The sequence below is a fragment of the Cuculus canorus genome, chromosome 4 (genome assembly GCF_017976375.1).
Source record: "Cuculus canorus isolate bCucCan1 chromosome 4, bCucCan1.pri, whole genome shotgun sequence".
In the NCBI taxonomy this organism is placed as follows: Eukaryota; Metazoa; Chordata; class Aves; order Cuculiformes; family Cuculidae; genus Cuculus; species Cuculus canorus.
The window spans coordinates 73,449,782-73,472,479 of NC_071404.1; the positions used below are offsets into that span (position 1 = coordinate 73,449,782).

Here is a 22,698-nt window from a genome sequence, read left to right on the forward strand (position 1 = left end):
ACCCAGAACGAGGGAATAGAACATCTTTCTGCATCACAAGGAACCGAGTCTGAATAGCCTGTGATTATTTATGCCAAGTTACTGGACGGCAGCAGTGAACATGAACACTGTACGAGGAGAAAAAAAAATGGCAGTACTTGTGTGCTGGTCATTAGTAACAGTAAGCACCATTACCCTATTTCAACTGGCAGGAGGTGGAAAACTAGAGAAGATGTGATGGGAGAGGAAGAATGAAGCATACAAGTCTGCAGAATACCTTTCAATTTGCAAAAGGCCAGTTAAGACGAATGAAACTGCATACAGCATATTGTACTACCGAGAAATCACTGACTAGCCAAACCCTTCTCAGAGATTAAAGATCAAGACTGTGTTTTTACTTCTTAGGTGTGCAAAACCTCTGAAGTTAATACAGGAGAGAAAGCAGCTTGGATGATTGTAGCTAAAAAACCCAAACCAAACTAAAAGATACTGGACTGCAGAGTGTCTTCAAAAATCAATTTAGCATTGGTTAAATCATTTTTATCCATCCAAAGATGCTCCACAGGCAGCTGAGGATTTCTTCTGCTGCTACAGGAATAATATTACCTGTCACACAGCTCTCATCTAGGTTCACACCCAGGGAGCTGAAACCCCTAAGGGATGCAAAACCTGACAAGTAGAATAGAGATTAGCATGCCACTCCAGTCAACGTGACTTAGAGCTAAGTTACCAACATTGAGTTGATTCCCAGAAAATAAAGCAACCCAGCCTAAGACACTATCTGCTTTGAGTTTATTCTGTTCTCAAGCAAAAGCACAAAATGCTAAATTTTCGGGATGGACCAGCTGATTAATAACGTTCTGACTCTTATTTCACAGCCCATCAGCCTGCACAGGTAGGGCTGTGCCAATGCAGGTCACTGGCATCCTGCACCCATTTACCTTTCAAAACTGACAAGTTGTGTGGGGGCTGATCCTCCCAACCTATTCAAATGCAGAAGTTTCTATTTGCATTGCCATACATTTTCTGTACCACTCAAGCTGCAGAAGTAAAACCACTATGTCCATCAGCTGTGAAGGTTAACTTAGAATATTGAAGATTATTGATAATTCCTCTGAATATATTATTTCCAGCTTATATAAATATATCAGCAGACAGAATGGGATGTGCTTTAAACAGATTAAGTACTCAACCCACAACTGTGTATATGAAGACCGCAATTCCATCATCCAATTAACTGCAAGCCAGTTTCAGATAAAAGCACACTTAAAATCATTTATGATGGAAACCAAAAGTTCACAATCCTTGACTGCACTAAGTGCAATGTTCTCCATACAGAAACAAAAATCAAGTAGCATTACAAAACAAACAAAAAAAGGCCAAAGATTTTCTATAAGGAAAAAAGAAGACTATAAAAAGCAATGTAATATGCACCTCAGAGAGGGCAACTCAGCAAGATTTTTTTCCTCCCTTGATACAAAGACAGTCACGCTAAGGAAACATTCATGTACTCAGAACACCCCAAGACAGAGGGGGAGAAAAGATTCAGAAATTTTGCAATCACATCAGAATGACACCAAACCAAAGCAAAAGGGTGAGAGCCTAACCCTATCCAGGTAAAATAACACCAATATTGTGGAGTGTTAGGAAAGCAATTGAACTACTTAAAAGTCTATGCAACACTAAAACAAATTGTGGCTTTGTCTTTGCCCCACAAGGTATTGTGGGGAGAAAAGACTAAGAAAGAGGACAAGGGATCCTACAGACAAGAATAAGAACAACACACTCCACCCAGTCTCAAGCATCTCAGCAGCATCCAGATGTAGCCACTTCTGCACAAAAGTCATCATTCTCAATTAGTGCTTTAAGAAACAATCCAAAAACATATGTTACAGTCCAAGTCCGAAAAAGCCACATTGCTTTGTTATGTGTGCTTGCAAGCAAGGACACATTCGTTCATGACCTGTTAAGACAGTAAAGTAGGTCAACTGCTTTTTGGTTTAAATCACAGCTTCTGCATTAAGGACCCAACTTTAGAGAACACAGCACTCACTTAAGTCATGAACACTTAAGATGAGGACTGCATTTTCTTGCTCTTGTTACACCATAAATTAGCATGATGGAACACAGTGTCAGAAAACTCAGCTGTTCCAGTCCAAAAATTAATTGGTAGCTTTACTTCTATATCATGTCTGGACTTTTCAGTGTGTTTTGAAAGCCAGTGTACTGCCGTTTCTGCATTCATAAGAATATTTTTTTATTATTGACTGAACATACACACTATTAATATTTTTAAAAATCCTGCATTTTCTATGTGACCATTTTATAAAAACGCAAGTGGCCTTTCCCACCTTATTTTGAATGTCCCCTGGAAAAAAGCAGTCAGAAAATGCAGTAGCAGAAGGTCTGCAACAGCACAGTTTCAATCTTTTTCTCTGCTACAAAAAAAAGCCCAAACCAAATCGACAACATAGACATGGTATTTTCAGTCACCTTCCATAAAGGAATAAAATAATTATAGCACATCAAGCAGCCTTTTCCTTTTGAAATCTGCAACTGCAACCAGTTAATTTCAAAACAAACAATACCATTGCCTTGATTATCAACTGCCTTTGTCAAAATCTACACTTTCAGCAATGTCTCAGCCCACATTCCTACATTTAGGATTATAATCCAAGAAAAATATTTACATTTACTGCACCTCCCCAAACAGAACTCTGGTACAAATCATGTTGGGAGAGGGTCAGGCTGAACCATGAACTTCACAGCTAAAAGAAGAGATAGATATTCATGATGCCTGAACACTGAACAGTTCAATCAAGACTAGGACTGAGTTGAAATGATAACTTTGACTTGAGTTACAGGGCTGAGAAGTGGCATATTGAACGCAGCATTTGTCTAATTGAAAGACCAGTCAGAGGCCAGTCCTCAGGGTGCACAGAGAATCACTGTTAATCACATCAGCCCAAACTGCTCACATTCCCGCAGGTGGCCAGGCTACCAAATCTGCACAAGCTAGGGAAATAAACAGATCTAAACAGAGACATTCCTAGGTTTCTGGGGAATTTATTTGCCCATCACTTACAGGAAAATACAAAAAAAACCTAGAAGCCCGGCCTTCAACTGCCCAATTTTTTTTTAAATGCAAGTAGACTGCAGAATCTCATTGTTTGGGTCATAAAAGGTACAGAAAGAAGTTTCTCAACCCCAGCAAAAGCCAAGTACAGTATCCCCCTAAATAACATACATTGCTAAAGATCTAATATCTACCTATAATCAATATTAAGAACTTTCTATGAAGCAGCATAAAGCATCCTAGCCATATTATTCATCAGAATGCAGGGATAATAAGAGGGACCAAATGATCACCACAGAAAATAAGATCTCTCTAAGGACTATTAAAATTATGAGCATAAGACAACAGGTGATATGGTCTGTTTCTGCAAGTAGCTTCACTGATTCAGCAGAGTAATGCTGATTCATACCGGTCAAAGATGGCTTTAAATTGGAAGGGGGAAGATTGAGATTAGACATCAGGAAGAAAAACTTCAGGATGAGGGTGGTGAGGCACTAGCATAGGTTGCCCTGCGAAGCTGTGAATGCCCCATCCCTGGAGGTCAGGCTGGAGAGGGCTTTGGTGGGAGGTGTCCCTGCTCATGGCAGGGGGGTGAAAGAAACTGGATGGGTTTAAGGTTCTTCCAGCCCAAACCATTCTATGATTCTATGCAGCTGATGTTCTTAGTCCCAGAACACTTTTTTGTGACAGCCAACTCAAACCAGTGAACCATCGTAATCCTAAAAGCAAGGCAACACCTTTCCCTGTATTTTTCAAATTGCCCGATTTTAACTGTGCTGCAAAACCAAGTGATGGGTGCTTCTTTTCACAGAAGTCTCAAGGTTTCAGTGGTTGCAATGTAGCATCCTTACTGGAACCAAATAGATGTTATTGCAAGACAGACCACTATTTAAACAAAGACATTTGTTCTTCCTCTCCTCATGATGCTATCTTATCACAGTCCAAGTGTTTTATATCAGCACACTGGAATTATGTGTAATGAACACGGATGTTCAAGATAAATTCTGAGAGTTACAAAGCAAATACTTCCTTTCTCTGTAAACAATATGATTGAACCCACTTCTTGAAGAAATCAAGCTATATTTATATTCACCCTCTTGAAATGCTACAGCCAGCCATAGAAGGATAAGTTTATAATAAATTGCTATATTTGGAAACCTTTGTTGCTAAGCATCTTCTAACATTCAGTACAGTTTATACCATTCATGTCCCTGCTACATAATTAACATTTCATATGTTTTGCAAAAAAGTGCAGTGCTTATCTTTGTTGTTAAATTAAAACCATTATAATGGGGGGGGGGGGGAATTAATAAAAGACTCTGTGTGTGGCCAATTAATTAAAACAGAAACAAGAAGACCTTAGGGGTATACAAACAATGACATCACATGCAAGTATATAGCAGAGTCTACCTTCTAAACACTGCCTCTGCTTGTGATAAAACAAGTCAGAATGCAGTTGTTCACACTAAAAGGTAGTCTACTAAATTCAGGATGCAGTAGACACATCCTAGTCTTAATGACTGTCTCAGCTACACACCTAATTAGGGAAGCCCTTTTATTGTTAAGAATTGTGTGCATGTGACTCACAGAACGGTTTGGGTTGGAAGAGTCCCTAAAGATAATCCAGTTCCAACCCCCTGCCAGGGGCAGGGACACCTCCCACTAGGATCAGGCTGCCCCAGGCCCCATCCAACCTGGCCTTGAACACCTCCAGGGATGGGGCAGCCACAGCTTCCCTGGGCAACATGGGCCAGGGCCTCACCACCCTCATCCTGAAGAATTTCTTCCCGATGTCTAATCTAAATCTTCCCCCTTCTAATTGAAAGCCATTCCCCTTTGTCCTATCACTCCATGCCTTTGTAAAAAGTCCTTCCCCAGCTTTCCTGTAGCCCCTTCAGGTACTATAAGGCTGCTATGAAGTCTCCCTGGAGCCTTCTCTTCTCCAGGCTGACCAACCCCAATTCTCTCAGCCTGTCCTTGTATGAGCAGTGCTCCAGCCCTCTGATCATCTTCACAGCCTCCTCTGAACTTGCTGTAAAAGATCCATGTCCTTCCTCTGCTGAGAACTCCAGAACTGACAATATTGCCTGAATATTAAGCATTTTTGTTATTTAGAAAGTGCACCGGTCTTAAAACATGTTTTATCTCATGTTTTATGTTGTAAAATGTACAAAATATTATGTTCAATTCTGAGCCTTACACTACCAAAAGGTTATTGAGAAACTGGAGAAAGCTCAAAGAAAATCAACATAGTTTCTCAGAAGGCAGGAAGGACTTATTTATGAGGAAAGATTAAAACGGCTAAATATTTACAGTTTGGCTCAGAAATGAATGAGGAGGTAGGGGACACGAGAACAGCCTAGAGATATCTGAAGGGTACAAACACTGAGGAAAGAGTGAATGTGTTCCACAAGGATGTAAATAGAAATAATAGGATGAAACTAAACAAGGAAAACTTAGGCTGAATATTGGACATTCCTGGACAGCAAGCTATCTCGGCCCATGGCACAGTTTCTTAAATTAAGCAATAGAAGCCTATTGCTTGGAACAACAAACAAGACTAGACAAAACATTGGAAAATTTGCCATATGGAATAACCCTGTTCCACTAGAGAAGAAATATTACCCCATAAAAGCTGGTCTTTTCTAAGTTTAAGTCCAGTGAAAGCAGTAATATTTTACAAGGTGCTGAAAATTTAATATAAAAAACACATATCAAGAACTTAATCAGAAACTAAAAGAATCCTATTAAAAATGTTCCTTAACCACAAGCAAATTAAATTAAGTTCATGTAATACTTCAACCGAATCATGGCTCTGCAACTCTTCGAAATGGAAAAATACACGTGGGCTGCAAGGAGTTAACGGCGCTGGGCTGCATTTTCCCCAGCAGAGGTCACTCCAAGTTTACAAATGACAAGAAAACGTAACAGCATAGATTCAAACTTCTGAAAAGAAGATCAACAGAACAGTCTGCGAGTTGGGGTTGTTCAGCCTGGAGAAAAGAAAGCTATGGGGAAACCTCAGAACAGCTTCCAGTAGCTGAAGGGGCTACAGTAAAGGTGAGGAAGGACTTTTTATAAGGGAACAGAGTGATAGGACAAGGAGGAATGGCTTTAAATTGGAAGGGGGAAGATTTAGATTAGACATTAGGAAGAAATTCCTCATGATGAAGGTGGGGAAATACCAGCCCAGGTTGCCCAGGGACATCATGGATGCCCCTCTCTGGCAGCGTTCAAGGCCAGGTTGGATGGGGCTTTGAGCAACCTGATCCAGTGGGAGGTGTCCCTGCCCATGGCCAGGGGTTGGAACTGGATTATCTTTAAGGTCCCTTCCAACCCAAACCATTCTATGATTCTACAGTTTGTTCCCCCATTCCCAGCACTGGGTTTGAATGCAGTGCACCCCCATAACTATGTGTTCTGCCATGAGTCACAAGTAGATGTCAGAAGTTTGGGATCTACATAGCACGTAATGTTCTATTTCCCCAACATGCAGAATTTGTTTTCTAAAAGGCCCATGGGTAAATTTTGCCTGTTTACAGCTGGATAATGCAGTGCCCAAGCACAAGCAAAGCCTATGCTGGATCATGCTTGGAATTGAAACATCACTTCTCACTGAAAATTTTAGTTCACGTTAGTCATTTACTATGTGAGGACTGTGACACAGGTAGGCTGAAAAGCTTCCAAAAAAATGAAGGAAGGAAAGAAAATAAAAAGGAAGTTTATTACTGTTTTTGTTTGCTTGTATGTTTGTCCTAAAAAGAACATTTGCTAACTTAAAACAGAACTTAAAAGACAACCAAAGCCAACAGAAGAGCACTATAAAAAGAATAGTCTGTGCCTATACATGTTTTTTCTTCTTGATCCATACTGAAGTCCACAAATTCATATTTGACAGCTATCCCTTAAAATTCTAGCAACTACCAAGTAAAAACCTTGCTGTTCCAGGTGCCACCACTCCAAATAAAACCTCTGTCATCCTGATAGTCAGTTCTGATGCAACAATTAACTGTACACTGTGCTGCTGTCAGAGGAAGTTGTTCCAGCACCAAAGGAAATACAAAGAACCAGCACATACAGCAAACATATTTGCCAACTACAAGGGAGCAAATAAGTGTAAGCAGAGCTTAAGTCACATTTTGACTAGACTATTTTAAAAGGCTACTGCTCACAAGTAGGTTTAAGGTCCGACACTTAAATCGCGTTGATGCATTCTAGCAAAATGTAAGAATTATAGAGCATACTTTAAATATTTCATCCAATGAAAACAGAAGTGAACTCATGTTTAAGTATTCCCTGGAACATACTGAACCCTGGCAGCATGATGCATGAATGATTCTTCAGGGCTCTGCCTTTACAGGATGCCAAGGGACACTTCCAGCCTCCAGTTCAGGGCATTCTCTCCCAGCTCCACTGCACAACCCGACCCAGGTGCATGCAGTCCCACAAGCCCTATCACAAGCTCCTCATCTGCAGGCAAAAGAAATACAGGCACAAAATACAGAAGGGAACCACAGTAAAGAGCCCTCAGGCCCACGGTCTCAGCATCCTGGAAGCAAGGGCCTGCAGGACAAGCTGTCCAGCCTGAGCAACTTGGCATTTTAGTACAGAAAGGGTAGGCTCTAAAGTCTAGAGCAGAAAAGCTTTTAGGAATATGCCGGTTAACTCACTAAACAGCTGGTAAACTGAGAGACAGCCAGCTATCTAACATGATAGAAACGGCACAGGAGATTCCCCAGTGTTATTAATCTTAACATTCAAGTTTTAAATCAATTAATACTCAAAACTTTGAGTTTCTGATCCTCCCAGAAGCAGTTAGTGTTCCTCATATTCCATGCTTGGCTATGTTTTCTTTGACATAAGAATTGATTAAATCTCATTGTTTTAAAAGCTATTACTACAGACTATATATTGTTATTGTTTTTAAACAAAATAAAGAGATTAACAATAAAGTAAGATCTTAAGTCAGATACACAAACTCTTACCTGCTTCCTTGCACAAGGCTGCTAAGTCTGCACCCACATAACCATGGGCACTATCAGCCAGCTGCACCAACTCCGCTGCTGTAAGCGAATGGGGAACTTTCTTCAGAAGCTTTTGGAGTATGTCCAGACGGTCTTGGGCATTAGGAATCCCAATTTCTATCTCTTTATCAAAACGCCCAGGTCTGCGCAGCGCTGCATCCAGTGCATGAGGACGATTAGTGGCCCCAAGTACCAAGAGCTGCCCTTCGCTGCCCTCCTGAAAACATCAAATAAGTATTAACTTAAAAATACAAGCAAATGCCACACAGCTTATAAATATACTTCTTGCTTACTTTTCAAAATTACTATACATGCTAAAATCCTGATCCTAACTCTAAAGGAACAAAGCAAACTTTTTATAATACATACCCAATACGTGATCCCACTCAACCCATCCATGCAATAGGCTGGATGTACATACAGACAATACACTAGAATCTTACTCTATGTATGATGCTCTCATCCCAGGGCCTCCCACTCTAATCCCCAAGAAACCAATTTCCTATACCAGGAAAATAAGCACCAAGAAAAGAAAGCATCTAAGCTAAAAGTTTGCGTTGGTGCAAGAACAAAAGGGTATCAACAGACCTTGATAAGCAAGGCTGTGAAATAAATCATTTAAGGCAACATGACCAGCAGAGACAGGAGGTCATGAAACTTCCTGTAGGTAAAGTAGGAAAAAAGCAAGGTCAAAAATCCTAACCATTCTCCTCAAAAAAAGGAAAGTGAAAAGCTCTGTTTTTTCACTTTTAGAGTGAGGCAAAATCAGCAGGGTCATCTCTTGTAGTGCCATTCTCTTTTTGAGAATGAAGCATTCACTCCAGGAAGAGTGTCCATCTTTGCCACTGGAAAACACATTCTGCCTGTGAACAGCTCCAGATCAAGCAATTCAAACTATTAAGCAGGAAAATAATGAGAAACTTGCAGATCACATAAACAGCAAAGACTGATTTTCATATTTTGGACAGAGTTCTTTCATCTTCCCTACTAATAATCAGAAAGTAACAGATGAGATATTGGCAAACATTATGGGCTTTATCCACAATGTACTCAAGACAGTTAAATTCACTGTTTCTTCAGTAGGCTTCTGTTTATGTCCTAAATATTACTACAGCCATCTTGAAATAGCTGTTGTTGCCTTTAATAATGCCTACATATAATCAGAAGTATTTTGATGACTTTGATTTCAGAGCAATTAAAAATACCTGGGTAAAATTTAAGTTTTATCTTCAAAAGTACAAGAGTTGGAAAAGGCAAAGGAAAGACAGTGAATGGAAGAAAACTTAATCCCTTTTAATCTCATAGTTATCAGGAGACATTCCTGTCCTATCTCTTTTGCCTAAGATCTAATAAAACACTCTATTACAACAAAGTTTTCTTTCCCCCCCGAGTGACACATCTAAATTGGCTGCATTACAAAAGCAAAATCATTTTGCTCAGCTAGTCCCCATAGGCATTAGGAGTTTCAATACTGTCTACTTACTGAGCCAATGCCATCCATTAATGTCAGCAACGAAGCAACAACTCTCTTTTCAACTTCATTTTGAGCCCCTTCTCTCTTTGGACAGAGGGCATCCAACTCATCTATAAAGATAATAGAGGGGCGACTGGAAAAAAAAAATAAGAGGAAAGAAAATGTTAAGGTGGTCAGGAAGATTTAAAACACCAAAGCAGAAAATTTATTTTCTGCAGAGCTATTTATGGAAAACATACAGTTCCTACAAAAAATAACAAGCATCCCACTCCTCTAGATAACTGAAAGTTTCCACCTTGAATATGGTGCTACTCAAGGAGATACCTAAAATGACTAATACATTAGACAACTGACACCTTCAAAGTGACCAACCTACTTTCCTATGGTTCTCTCCCAAAGACTCAATGCTAAATATAGTGATTTCATGAGTGAAAAGACAGCACTTTACTTTCCAGCTCTACAAACACAGGATGCATTAGTCTTTTGCTAACATATTGCAATCAACAACCACCTGGAAATCTAAAGTCTGCCTTAACCAGGTCTGATAAATTTAGGCAGAATGCCATCCTAATCCAGAGAAACACCATACCCAGAACCAACACTGGCTCATTTAGAGCTGGCTTCCATGTCTCATCTAGGTCTACATTGCTCTCCAATGCTAAAACCAGACAGGAGCCGGCAATGTGCACTCCCAGCCCAGGCAGCAAACCGTATCCTGGGCTGCAGCAAAAGAAGCGTGGCCAGCGCATCAAGGGAAGGTACTCATCCCCTCTACTCTGCTCTCATAAGACCCCACACGAGCACTGTGTGGTCAGTTCTGGAGACATAAGAAGGATATGGAACTGTTTGAATGAGTCCAGAGGAGGCCACGAAGATGATCTGAGGGTTGGAGCACCTCTGCTATGAGGACAGGCAGAGAGAGTTGGGGTTGTTGAGCCTGGAGAGACTTTAGAGCAACCTAATCTACTAGAAGGTGTCTGCCCATGAGAGGGGGTTGGAACTGGATGATCTTGAAGGTCCCTCCTGACCCAAATTGTTCAACGATTCTATATAACTACAGAAAAATTTGGATCCAGGTGAAACTCTGGATCACACTTCCATCTGTTGAAATAAGCGTTCAATAAGCCAATGATACAGCTATTTGGCATCACCTGTAACAGTCCCTTAAAAAGTGTAGTGTCCAAAAGCATTAACAGGCATACTAGAATTTCACTGCTTTCCTTCTAGCTAAGCTCTATATAAACAAATTTATTTCCTTTTAAAAACCACTGGGAGAAAAAAAAAAGAATCACAACTCAAAGATTCTAGCAAATGTTTTTCTTTTAAGAACATTAATGCTGGAATCAATACCGCAAATAAGTGAGCGCAAATAAAATTATCCAAAAGAACATACCGCAGAGAAGCTTCGGCGAATATCTGACGTAATCTTGATTCAGACTCCCCATAAAACCTATAATAATTGAAGCATTTTAATAAAAACCATTTTTTTGGTCTTTTCCAGGCAACTTGGAAAAGTACTGCTTGTGTGTTCCAAAAAGTCATAGTGCACTCTTTCAGAGTCCTGAAGGACATGCAAATCTAGACTAACCTTTATTTCCACGAGGGTAGGAAATTGAGGTAAAACAAAGCACAGGCAAAGACAATAACATCTTGTAACCAGAAAAATAGATTAAAGGGAAAAACCTCTTCTGTGTTAGAAACAGATTTATCTATATTTTTAAAGAACAAAAAAAAAAAAATTAGGTCCCTGGAGATATTTTTCTGTGCAGTGTCATATTCTAATTTCAAATATACTTGAACAAATCACTCTTCTTGCTGCAGAACTAAAACACACGATTGCAGATGCAGTTTCAGTCCCCTCTTTAATTTGGTACATGCCTTACTTAAACTTCTTGGCCAAATCAAATGAACCTATTTTATTACAAGAAGAAACATAAGACCTACTTGAGAGAACCCTTTCCCATCTGTTTCCGACTCTTGGGCAGATAGCCCATAGCCAGTTCTGCAGAGAGGATGAAGGATAACCAATGGATAGATGCCAGTATAGGCTTTGGGCTAATACGTTTATAGAATTAATGAAAATAAATAAGGTAGACTTACTTGCTTATTATTTCAGGACCATTAATAACGGTAACGTGAGCGCCAACCTCATTTGCAATGGCTTTGGCAATCATAGTCTTCCCAGTACCTGGAGGGCCATATAATAGCACTCCTCTGGGAGGAGGGATTCCTTTCAACAAGCACATGCACACAAACAGAGAAGAAAGTTATTTGTGATAAAAGCAAGACTGAATAAGCTCCACTTGCACATTTTACTGCCCCAGTTATTACTGATTATAACTTGACCTCAGCATTAACTTCGTTAACCAATGTGTTATTTTTGAGGAAAGTCTATATTTTCAGTGGGAAAAGCACTCTTACATGGAACATTTACATCTTACAGACACAGCTGCGTTTTCTGCTTTTAAAGTCCAAATGATTGTTTAACAAGCAACCATTTAAATCCTTGTATTTTTCAGTAATTTAAACTACAATTCTCGCTATGCTTCCTGTGTTTGAGGTTTCGGGGGTTTCTTTCCAAAAAAAAAAAAAAGATTGGACCAAGTGCCTAATGTCCATGAATGCACTTTATTAACTTACTCATTATTCTCAGAGTGTCATTATTACAGATTTCCAACATCATAAAACCACTTCTCTTCAACATTCCAATTAATTTCAGAAAGAAATTACGGTTGATTCGAAGAACACTTACAAAAAGATGAAAAATAGACATTAAAAGGATGTATTTGCCTCTTTAACAGTAAATGTTAAGAGTGGAAACAGGCAGAACCATTCAGGCACAGAACATAAAGGACACTAGAAGAACAAGGTACTACTATGTACGATTAAAACTGGACAGGAAGTCATATCATGATCCCAGGTAAAGAGCCAAAAAAAAAAGACATTTCAGACCAGCAAAGCCAAATTAAACAGGCACAAAGCCAAAAGCAGAAAGTGAAAAATCAGAAAGCAAAAAGAAGTGACAAATGTTTGACAAAAGACTGAGGCTGGCACAAGAGACATTGGTGAAACACAACCAAAGCAGCAGCATCATTTGGATGCTGCAATAACAGACAGGGAATGATGCTTGAAGGGCAGGTCACATTCCACTGGTGGCAGAGAAAAATATAGCTGGCATGGACAGAAAGCCTGCGTTTTAGGAACTAACGTACTTAAAAAGAAAAAAAAAATCATCTGCTGTCTTACAGAGAACAGAAATAAAGTGTCTTTATGGACAGGTTCCTTCAAAACAGTCCACTAAAACATGTGCTGCTCCCTCATGTGGCGTTTCTAGTTCTTCACAGAGGTGCTGAACCAAACATCTCACCTCAACCAATAGCCTCGCACCTCATCAGCGGATAAGGACTCTCAACGTTTGGATGGTTACTAAAGATTTATAACTGGTGAGGAAACACCATCATTGCTTACGTAATTAGTGGAGAATCTGATCAAGTACTGTTGAGACTTTTAAGTACATAGAACACTGCTGCTGAAGCAACCTTGCCGCTAACACAAAAATACGTGGCAATGCTGAGGCTGGAGGACAGCAAACTGAGCCGGACCACATATGGATGAAGATGCCTCACACCACCACAATGACACCTGCCCATTATGCCCAAGCAACACACACCAGAAGAGTCACTTGTGCGTTAAGGAAATATCCCAGCGATCGCTGAAATCACCTCCTCTCTAAAGCATATGTGCGGGAAGAGGTAAAGCAGCAAAATAAGAAACCTCAAAGACATGGTATGAAAGAAATATTCATAGGTAAGGGCCCTGTCTCACAGAGGGATGTACACCTAGACAAGTACGAGTGGATAAGCCTGCTTTATGTTCATATCCACTTCTCAAAAATACACAGTACAGATTTATCTTTGTCACAAACCCCCTCTAAGTTCGCATGTATGTTAAATACAACTTCATATATGGCAACAGTAATAGCATTAGTGTTTCCTACTAAATACACTGCGCAGTTATAGTAAACAGTCTCACACTTCTCAAAAAGTCAGGAGGAACCCCGCACCACAAAGAGATAAAAACAGCAAACGAATTGATCTGAGTTCTTCCCAGCTTAAATATAATTAGTAGACTCTACCCAAAAAAAAAAAATCTTATGAAAACAAACACCTGTTCCTTTCAAACAGCACAGTGTGGAAGTCTTTCCTATTTGCTATAGCTTCTGCTTACAGATTCTTGATTTCTCTTAGCGACATATTCCTCTCCTACTCTATTTTTCATACAAGCTAATCGTAACACCTTTATAGTATCCACACAGCATAATTATAGAACAGCTTGACATTGTTTGGACATGCAAGTACACCAGATAAGCACTACATAAAGCTCGTTGCATGTTTCTGGAAGAGTAATTTGAATTTTAAAAATATAAGTCAAATTAAAGAAAAGAAATAGTATCAAATGAAGAAAGCCAACTCTCAGGCATCCTACCGTAACTCCTGAACAGTTCAGCTTGCTTCATGGGAAGTTCAATCGTTTCTCTAATAGTTCTGAGCTGGTCGCTTAAACCTCCTATCATAGCATAGGTGACTCGGGGTTCACAATCATTGTCTTCCGCCACATTGGTCCTCGTTTCAATAAAACGGATTCTAGTTCTTGAAGAAATGAAATAAAAAGTGTCTGTATTGCTTATTGCTCCAGTTTTGCCGGTTAGTGGGAGTCCATCACTATCTCCTTTCCCAGCCAACTCCAAATCATCAGTGAGGTCTCCACCACCTTCCTTGGTTTTATCTCCCTGACCAGAGTCTTGACCACTGGCTGCCACAGCAGAACTGAGTGTAACTGGTGAGCTGGGATCCATCAGTTTGCTTGGTGTGCTCATAAATGCAACCTCTGGACTTGCAGCAACGTCCATCTGGTTGAGCTGCAAGGACAAATCTAGCATACTGGTCTCAAAATCAGACCTTTCAAGGTCTATCTCATGCATTTCGCCACAAACGGTGCTGCCCTGGGCAGTCAGCTCTGCCCCATCCGTTCCTTTCACTTTCATCACCACGATGTTACAAAGTCTGCCATAGAAAGTGAAAGCCAAGAGGTTTCCTGGCAAAACTATTTTCCCATCTAGAAGAAAATTAAAAAATATTAAAAGAGACAAAGAAGAAGAAATTTCAGTCTACTTTGGCAGCAGGAACATTCAGATGTTCTTGTATCAGAATAATTCCTTATCAAGAAACCTAAAGAGTGCTATAAATTGACATAGCAAAATGTGTTAGGTAATTTCAATTATACTTTTGTACAAAAGCACACCATATTGGATAAAAATTCATCAGTATTGTATGTAATCTGTCATAATAAGATCATTATGTTGAGCTTTTTAAAAAAGGGAGATTATGGAATTTGCATTGCAAAAAGTATGTATTTTGTATTTGCTGTGTGCTTTACAGGTTCACAATATTCTACGTTTAGCCCACCTTCTTTGAAAGTCTCAGCCTAAAAAAAGGTAAGGTATTAGCCTTTTTGTTGACAGAGGAAGGTCAGGAAATGGCAAGTGAATGCACTCTACAGGCACACAAAAAAAAAAAAACAAGAGAAAAATGTAAACAAAACTTATTACTTCCAGCCAAACTCATGAACTTGGAATGCAATTCACGTTTCTTGCTTCTCAGCACAGCAATACTGTTACTAATTTCTAAGCCAGAAGATTCTTTGTGTAGAACAATTTCGAGTGAGTGCTCTGAGTAGCACTACCTTGAAAGTGACTCACCTTGCTTTTCTGCCTTACTCATACCAACCTACCACCCAATGAACAGCAACTTTGCATATTGACCACCAACATAAAAGAAGGTTCAGAGTGTAGGATTTCACGTCAATCTCAATCCCTTATCTTGTTTTTAATGTGTAGTATTGTACTCTTTTCTTCACAGTACAAACAAGCCCCGAAGTCCATCACATTATCAGCCAGTAACCATAAGCAACCATAACATGACCCAGCAATATGTATAACGGACAGCGGAAAAGAATTAGGATTAATGCAAATTAAAGTCTTATAGCATTGCAGTTATTTAGCCCAAAGAAAACAGATCCCTGAAAGAAACATGAGCAGAGTAACGTCCTCTATTTTGCCATAAGCTCTTATGAACAAAGAGCAAACTCTTCCCTTTTCTATCCAAAACTTGATGATCTACTACCCAAATTAAACAGTCAAAAGAGAAACAACAAAATTTATACCTAGGTTTCTCAGCAGACAGACAGACATTTCCTCAGCATTAATGCTGGCATCTTTGTCCCTGTGGTAGGAAGAAAAAAAAAAAAAAAGTGTTTTTCCAAAGAGTAACTACTTTAAAACTAAGATTCCACACCATTGATGTACCAAGATAAAAAATACTATTTATTTTACAGTATGTGATTTAACCCCGCAAACAGAAAAGACAACACTTCACAGTGCTCAGATCACATCACCTTAGCTTTTAAGATTTTAGACGCAAAGTAACAAAAGAAGTGTACATATCTAATTTTGAGTTAGTTTTTCCATACAAAAAGTTGCAATCAACAGTAAGTTAGAATCTTAATTTCATAAGATTATAAATATGGATTGCATGCTTCCCATCTCATCAGGCAGAATGGCCAGTGGTACATTTATTGATTTGAACAAGTTACAGATAAGGTAGGTCTCTTTGAGCCCTGCAAACATACATACATATCTTTTATTGCTTAATCTAATGCCTTGAGGACGTGCAAAATCATGCACTGCACACCCACTATCAAAATAGTACAAGGCTTCCCCACAATGTATTTCTTAGTCTTTTATTTAATTGAGTTTAAGTGACTCAACAGAAACGCCTTAAGCTGCTTCCTCCCCAGCCTCAGCCAGGCCTACAGCAGCTCTGCTATGAGGACAGGCTGCGAGAGTTGGGGTTGTTCAGCCTGGAGAAGAGAAGGCTCCAGGAGACTTTATAGCAGCCTTCCAGTATTTAAAGGGGGCTACAGGAAAGCTGGGGAGGGGCTCCTTACCAAGGAGTGCAGGGATAAGACGATGAGGAATGGTTTTAAACTGAAAGAGGGGAGATTTAGATGAGATATTAGGAAGAAATGTTTCCCTGTAAGGGTAGAGAGGCACTGGCACAGGTTGCCTGGAGAAGTCATGGAATTCCCATGCCTCAAGGTGTCCAAGGCCAGGCTGGAATGCGGCTTTGAGCAACTTGATCCAGGGGAAGGGGTTCCTGTCCATGGCAGGGGGGCTGGAAGCTGATGATCTTTAAGGTCCCTTCCAACAAACTATTACGTGATTCTATGATTTTCTCAAACCACACCTCATCAATGGGATTTAACACACAACTCAACACGTCTGCTCTTTGCCCAAAGCAAATGAAACGTAAAAGGCATCTTATGTCAATGTCTCTCTCTGGTGTTCGTTGTAAAACATCACATTACACTGAGAGACATCAATAATTCCCCCTGCTCCTCAAGTATACTGCAATGTACAAGGCCACAGCAACTCCATCATTTTCCAGTGATGGTTTATCCACACAACCTCTTTCCCTTTTCATTTGCAGCTTTGCCTTTCATTAAAGCCACATTTTTTAATCCCTTAAGACTCCTGTCCCCCAGCCAATCTGTATGAGCCTCACACATTAGCCCTTCTGTTGTCCCAACAAAATAAAGGCTTCATCACATCCATTTCACATACAGACGTCCACAACCTTTGTAACCACTTAAATCTGTAGAGCAGAAAGCATCACATCAAGCACCGAACAGCAGCAGCACCAAAGGCATTTAAAGCAGAAACAGCTGCTGCAAATAAAAGTCTGATCAATAGGGGGAGCTCTAAGCCAAGAAATAAAAACCTGTCTCCCAATTCTACTCAACCAGAAAGTACCTTAGGGGGAAAAGAGGTGTTATTAATTTAGAGAGATCTCAAAATGCCATCCCTGATAAGTGAACACACATTCAGTTACGTTGTTGGGGTCTGAGGATGGGAGCTGATGTTTTAACTGGAAGAAAAAGCTAAATTACACATGCAAGCAACTCCCCAGTGGTTTTGATTTGCAGGGAATGAACTACACCCCTAAGGTGCCTACAAACCTAGGCAGCGCTTGAAAAATAGTATTTCCATTTACTCTTTTAATAATGTATATTCTTATATGATAGGATGGTTCTATGGTTTGCAGTAAATTAACAGGCTTAAAACAGACCAAGTTTTCATGTTTTCCTTCCCAGAGTAACTCTAGAAAAACAGTCATTTATATGACTTTTAATCTGGTGTTACCTATACATAACACTCTTTGGACCCTGACTCTTGACTGACTAAACTTTGGCTATGGAACAGTTTCCAAAAAACTGCAGTAATCATAAGTATTTCAGAAGTTGCATCCAATTTCTCTGACCTCATCTTTAATACAGAATATTGGAATGGTTTAGGTTGGAAAGGACCTTTAAGATAACCCAGTTCCAACCTCCCTGCGATGGGACACTTCACTGGATCAGATTGCTTCCATCTGATACAGCTTATATTCCACTAAAAGTCATAGCTTTAAAGAATGAATGCAATACATATTAACATAGAGAAACAAACAGATTAGGTTTAATTTATTTAACTTAATGTGGGTGTTCTTTTAATGAAACTAGTGTTTTCAACCAGCTTTATAATCTAACGGTATGTCGTAATAGTAAAACTTTCTATAGGATTAAATTAGACATAATAAAGGGCTTTTTTAATTTTCTGGTGAGGAAAGCTGACAGCAGGCAGTCAGCGTACAGTGTACAGCAGATCAGTAAAACGCTTATTTCTCAAAGCATTCATGATTTCAGGACAAACGTGATTTGCACCTTCTTCTCTTCACCAGGTGACTTCCAATTAAAAAATAAACATATACCTTTGAAGAGTTACCAATCCTAAAATACACCCCAAGAAATCAAACCAGAGCACAAAACCATGCATATACAAAGTGGAATTTTTGAAGGGAAGCAGTTAAAAAAAATAAGCTTCACTCTTTCCAACCTGTCAGCCAGTTCTCTTGATCATAGCAGGACTTTCTAGCACAAGCTTCTCAGACATCAGTTTGCGGAATACTTCCTAATGACAACAGCAGCAACACGGGCTCCTTCTAACCTGACACCAACTCTACACACAGAGACCATCCTCATCCTTCAATGCTGATTTAGAAGTTTAAAGAATTTGCCTTGATGTTTCAGTTATGCACCCTCACGTAATGCAAACACAACACAAGTAGCTTGACCTCAGCTTCAGGAGGTGCTGGGCTATCGCTACTGTTCATTAATTTCATGTAAAACAACAACACTCTTAAGACTAACGAGCTTGGCATCATTGCGTTCTCCAGAACAGCCCCACTCCTCAGTTAAGATTTTGTACAACAACTGAGCCCCTCCACTGCTCACAGAGGAGGCAGAAGACAGCAGCAGTTACTAAACGTTAGTCTTAATCCTACAAACATCTGCACTTCGGTTTTGTCTGGGTACTAATTCCATCAAAGCAGGAGCGAAAAATAGCATTTTCCAAAAGGTGAGAGTCTGCAGTACCAATCAGACACCTCATGGCACATCAACAGGTTATAACACATTGCGTACCTCAACTTCACATGAATTTCCTCTGCCTGGATGACCGCACCAGTCACAGGCTGCACAGTCACGGCATCACCTGTGTTTACTTTTAGATTCTTCTGTGTGGTTTCATTCAGTCCAACCTTCCCGCCTGGAAAGCCTGCAGTGGGCCAAGCAGTACAGACCTAGGAAGTGTTTTAAAGCAAACAGCTGTAAACTGAGATTTCTCCCCACCCCATTTCCAGTCCTCCAACTGAAGTCACCAATGTTTGTTATCAAAAAACATGGACTGAAAGGGAAGAAGGATTAGGTTACAACTCGTTCCACAGAATAAGATACGAGTACCACTGAGTTCTTAAGATATAATTCAAGACACTTTTCAAGAAGAAAGGGGTTATACTTTGCATACAGAGGAGAAAAAATGCCACCAGGACTCCACACGTCCAGCAGATGACAAAAAACCATACACTATGCCGACTAGGAAATGCCATAAATCAATGAAGAACGAAAAGTAAAGGGCTATACTCTTTCTTTGCAAATAGAATACATGCATGTGCATATATACAATATAACATACACAATACTTAGGTTCACATACATGATAAACCTATTGAAAAAAATCAGTAGCACAGGTTTTATTCCAGTACTGAGAATGAAGATGTAACTGCAGCATAGCAAACATGGAAAAAGCACATTCATTATCTTTTTCAATGCATGCTCCATTTTGGCCCCTATTGAATAAAATAGCAAGACAGCGAAAGCATAAGAGAAGCACTTGTAGGAACACGAAATATCCTCACCTCTTGTTGCCCCTCAGCAGAAGTAAGCAAGATCGGCCGACCAATGCATGCATTTGCAGACTTCATGCTGCTCAGCGACAGCTGGGCCAGGGTTCTTCGCAGCATTTTTGGAACTTTATCATCTTCTAACATTTGAAGAAGAAAGAAATACAATTACTTACATGAGACTTTACTCTACTTTAGCACAAATCAAAAAATATTCCACTTTTGGTAACAGTAACCGCTTCTTGTCTCACCAGCCGACCTCGCCCGAGAGGATCTCCCGTCCCCGGCGCGGTGAGGGGCCGGGACAGCCCCCTCCTGGTTCCACCGCAGGGAGCCTGGCTTTGCAACCATTCATTTTCAAACCACCCGCTCTCAGCCCGCCGGGTCGGGGCGGGTATCGAGCAAGCGCCCGCTCCCCCGTACCAGTCTCCACGGCGTGGGTGACGGCTACCACCAACGGCCCTCCCTGGGCAGCGCCGGCTCGCGGGGAGCCCTCGCCGGCCGGCAGCGACCGACCCTTGCTTTTCCTCCTGCCGGAGGCCGCCATGCTCCCGCGCCGGCCGAGCGCTTCCGGGAGCATGGGCCGGCCACGCCCCTTTTATAGACCACGCCCTTGGACCACGCCCCTTTCTCGCCTATCACTCCGTCTCCGCAATCTTGCCTCCTCGTCCCCTTGGCCATGCCCTCTTTCCGCCATCGCTTCGGACCACGCCCACTTCTGCCCTAAGTCACGCCCATCGCCCCGGCCACGCCCATTACCCAGCGCGGCGCCCAGAGGTGAAGGTAGGAACGGTGGTTGTTAATACCGAATGTGGACTATTTGTTATTTAAGCTAAAGTTCACCCGAAAAAATGCAATTTTTTTTGAAAGTCCTGCTGATAGCATAGGTTTTCATAGCATTGCTTTGACAGTGGTTTTGCAGACACCATAATGCCTTCTGTTCAGTGTGCTCAGTGTCTGTGTTCTGCTGTGATCGCCTCTGTCTGCAGCCTTTCCCCACCTCAAATGCAAGAAAATAACACTGAAAATGCCAGCAAATAAACTCTTGTATCATTCAGGCAGCGCTGGCTCCAAAGCTCTAAATCAGCAAGAGAGTTGATTAGTGAAATTCACAATAATTAAAGTGAGTCCTTGGGAAGAAACAGAATAGGCCTGATATTTCTGGAAAACTTACCCATATGCTTATGAGTGGAAATCCATCCCGTCCTGGCTCTGGTCTCGCTGCACGGGATTGATGAGGATTGCTCCCTCGTGTTGCCCAGCGCTGATAAATGATGCTGCTTTCTAAGACTCCAAAATGAGTCCTAGAGATTTCATTTTCCTGCATTTTCAGAATGAGCAGACAGCCTGCAGCTGAGGTGGTGACACAAAAAAGTAGTTGCTGTTACAAAAAGTGGAGTATTTTTATTTAAACGCTAGTTACATTCAAGTGACTGTATTTTTCGAGAGGAAGACAGGACATCCTGCTGATAACACGGGGTATTTTTCAAATAGTGTTTTTGAAGGCACCTTAACACCTTGGGTTCAGTGTGGTTTGTGTGTTCAGTGTCCAAGTGTCTGCTCCTGCGATCGCCTCTCTGTGCAGCTCTTCCCCATCTCAAATGCAAGGCCACGACACTGAAATTGAGAGCAAATAAACTCCTGTATGGGTCAGGCAGCGCTGGCTCCGAAGCTCCAAATCAGCAAAGAGATTTGGCTGTCTACATCAAACATAAAAATGAGTCCTTGGGAAGGAACAACACACAGGAGGTGTCCAGGGAAATTATCCCTGTACCTGTGAGTGCGAAATCCACCCCGTCCCAGCTCTGGGCTCTGCACAGGCTCCACGGGGATCGCTGCCTCGTGCCTCCCAGCCCTGAGAAAGGTGCTGCTTTCTACAGCTCCAGAATGAGTCCTAGAGAGTCCATTTCCCGGCGTTTTCGGTGCCGCCCCCGCTCGCCCCGGCTTCCAACAGGCTCGGCGCTCTCCGCACCCCCTCTAAGGACGAACCCCCGGCACGGAGCCAGGGACCCGCAGCGCAGCGCGAGCGGGAAACATAACCCGCGGGGCTAGAGCAAAGCGGGCAGCGGCGCGAGGCGAGCATGGGCACGTGGGCGGCTGGGGCGCGCGGGTAGGGCGTCACGTGGGCGGCGCGTGGTTGGGGCGCGCGACGCGGGGCGCGCGGCTGAGGCGGTTGGGGCGGGCGGCGCGCGACGGGGGCCGCGTGGCTGAGGTGGTTGGGGCAGGCGGCGCGCGACGGGGGCCGCGTGGCTGAGGCGGTTGAGGCGGGCGGCGCGCGACGGGGGGCGCGCGGCTGAGGCGGTTGAGGCGGGCGGCGCGCGACGGGGGGCGCGCGGCTGAGGCGGTTGAGGCGGGCGGCGCGCGACGGGGGGCGCGCGGCTGAGGCGGTTGGGGCGGGCGGCGCGCGACGGGGGGCGCGTGGCTGAGGCGGTTGAGGCGGGCGGCGCGCGACGGGGGGCGCGCGGCTGAGGCGGTTGAGGCGGGCGGCGCGCGACGGCGGCCGCGTGGCTGAGGCGGTTGGGGCGGGGGGCGCGCGGCTGAGGCGGTTGAGGCGAGCGGCGCGCGACGGCGGCCGCGTGGCTGAGGCGGTTGGGGGGGCGGCGCGCGACGGCGGCCGCGTGGCTGAGGCGTTTGGGGGGGGGCGGTACGCGACGGGGGGCGCGTGGCTGAGGCGGTTGGCGCGAGCTGGGCGGGGCCAATGGGCGAGTGGGGTGGGCGGGGCCACGCGCGCGTCTGAGCAGGGTCACGTGGTCAGCTGAGGCGGGCGGTGGGCGGGACCGGTGGTGGGTCGGGGAGAGGTCACGCGGG

The 22,698-nt window shown here is 42.4% G+C and overlaps 1 protein-coding gene across 3 annotated transcripts in view; it reads right to left on the minus strand.

Annotated features, from left to right (window-relative positions):
• The window catches only part of SPATA5 (spermatogenesis associated 5), a 211,938-nt gene extending 191,488 nt beyond the window's left edge, over positions 1 to 20,450 (minus strand). For 2 of the 3 annotated variants that reach the window (XM_054065089.1, XM_054065091.1), the window contains exons 1-9: positions 20,314 to 20,450; positions 19,906 to 20,030; positions 19,133 to 19,290; positions 15,776 to 15,834; positions 14,039 to 14,668; positions 11,654 to 11,783; positions 10,947 to 11,003; positions 9,563 to 9,686; positions 8,041 to 8,296 (exon numbers count right to left, since the gene is read on the minus strand). In XM_054065089.1, coding sequence (XP_053921064.1) covers positions 8,041 to 8,296; positions 9,563 to 9,686; positions 10,947 to 11,003; positions 11,654 to 11,783; positions 14,039 to 14,668; positions 15,776 to 15,834; positions 19,133 to 19,290; positions 19,906 to 20,030; positions 20,314 to 20,437 — 1,663 coding nt within the window. In that variant the 5' untranslated portion in view covers positions 20,438 to 20,450. Of the gene's footprint in view, positions 1 to 8,040; positions 8,297 to 9,562; positions 9,687 to 10,946; positions 11,004 to 11,653; positions 11,784 to 14,038; positions 14,669 to 15,775; positions 15,835 to 19,132; positions 19,291 to 19,905; positions 20,031 to 20,141; positions 20,280 to 20,313 lie in introns of those variants that run through there. The other variant, XM_054065090.1, reaches the window with a different exon arrangement.
• Between the last annotated feature and the right edge of the window lie 2,248 nt (positions 20,451 to 22,698).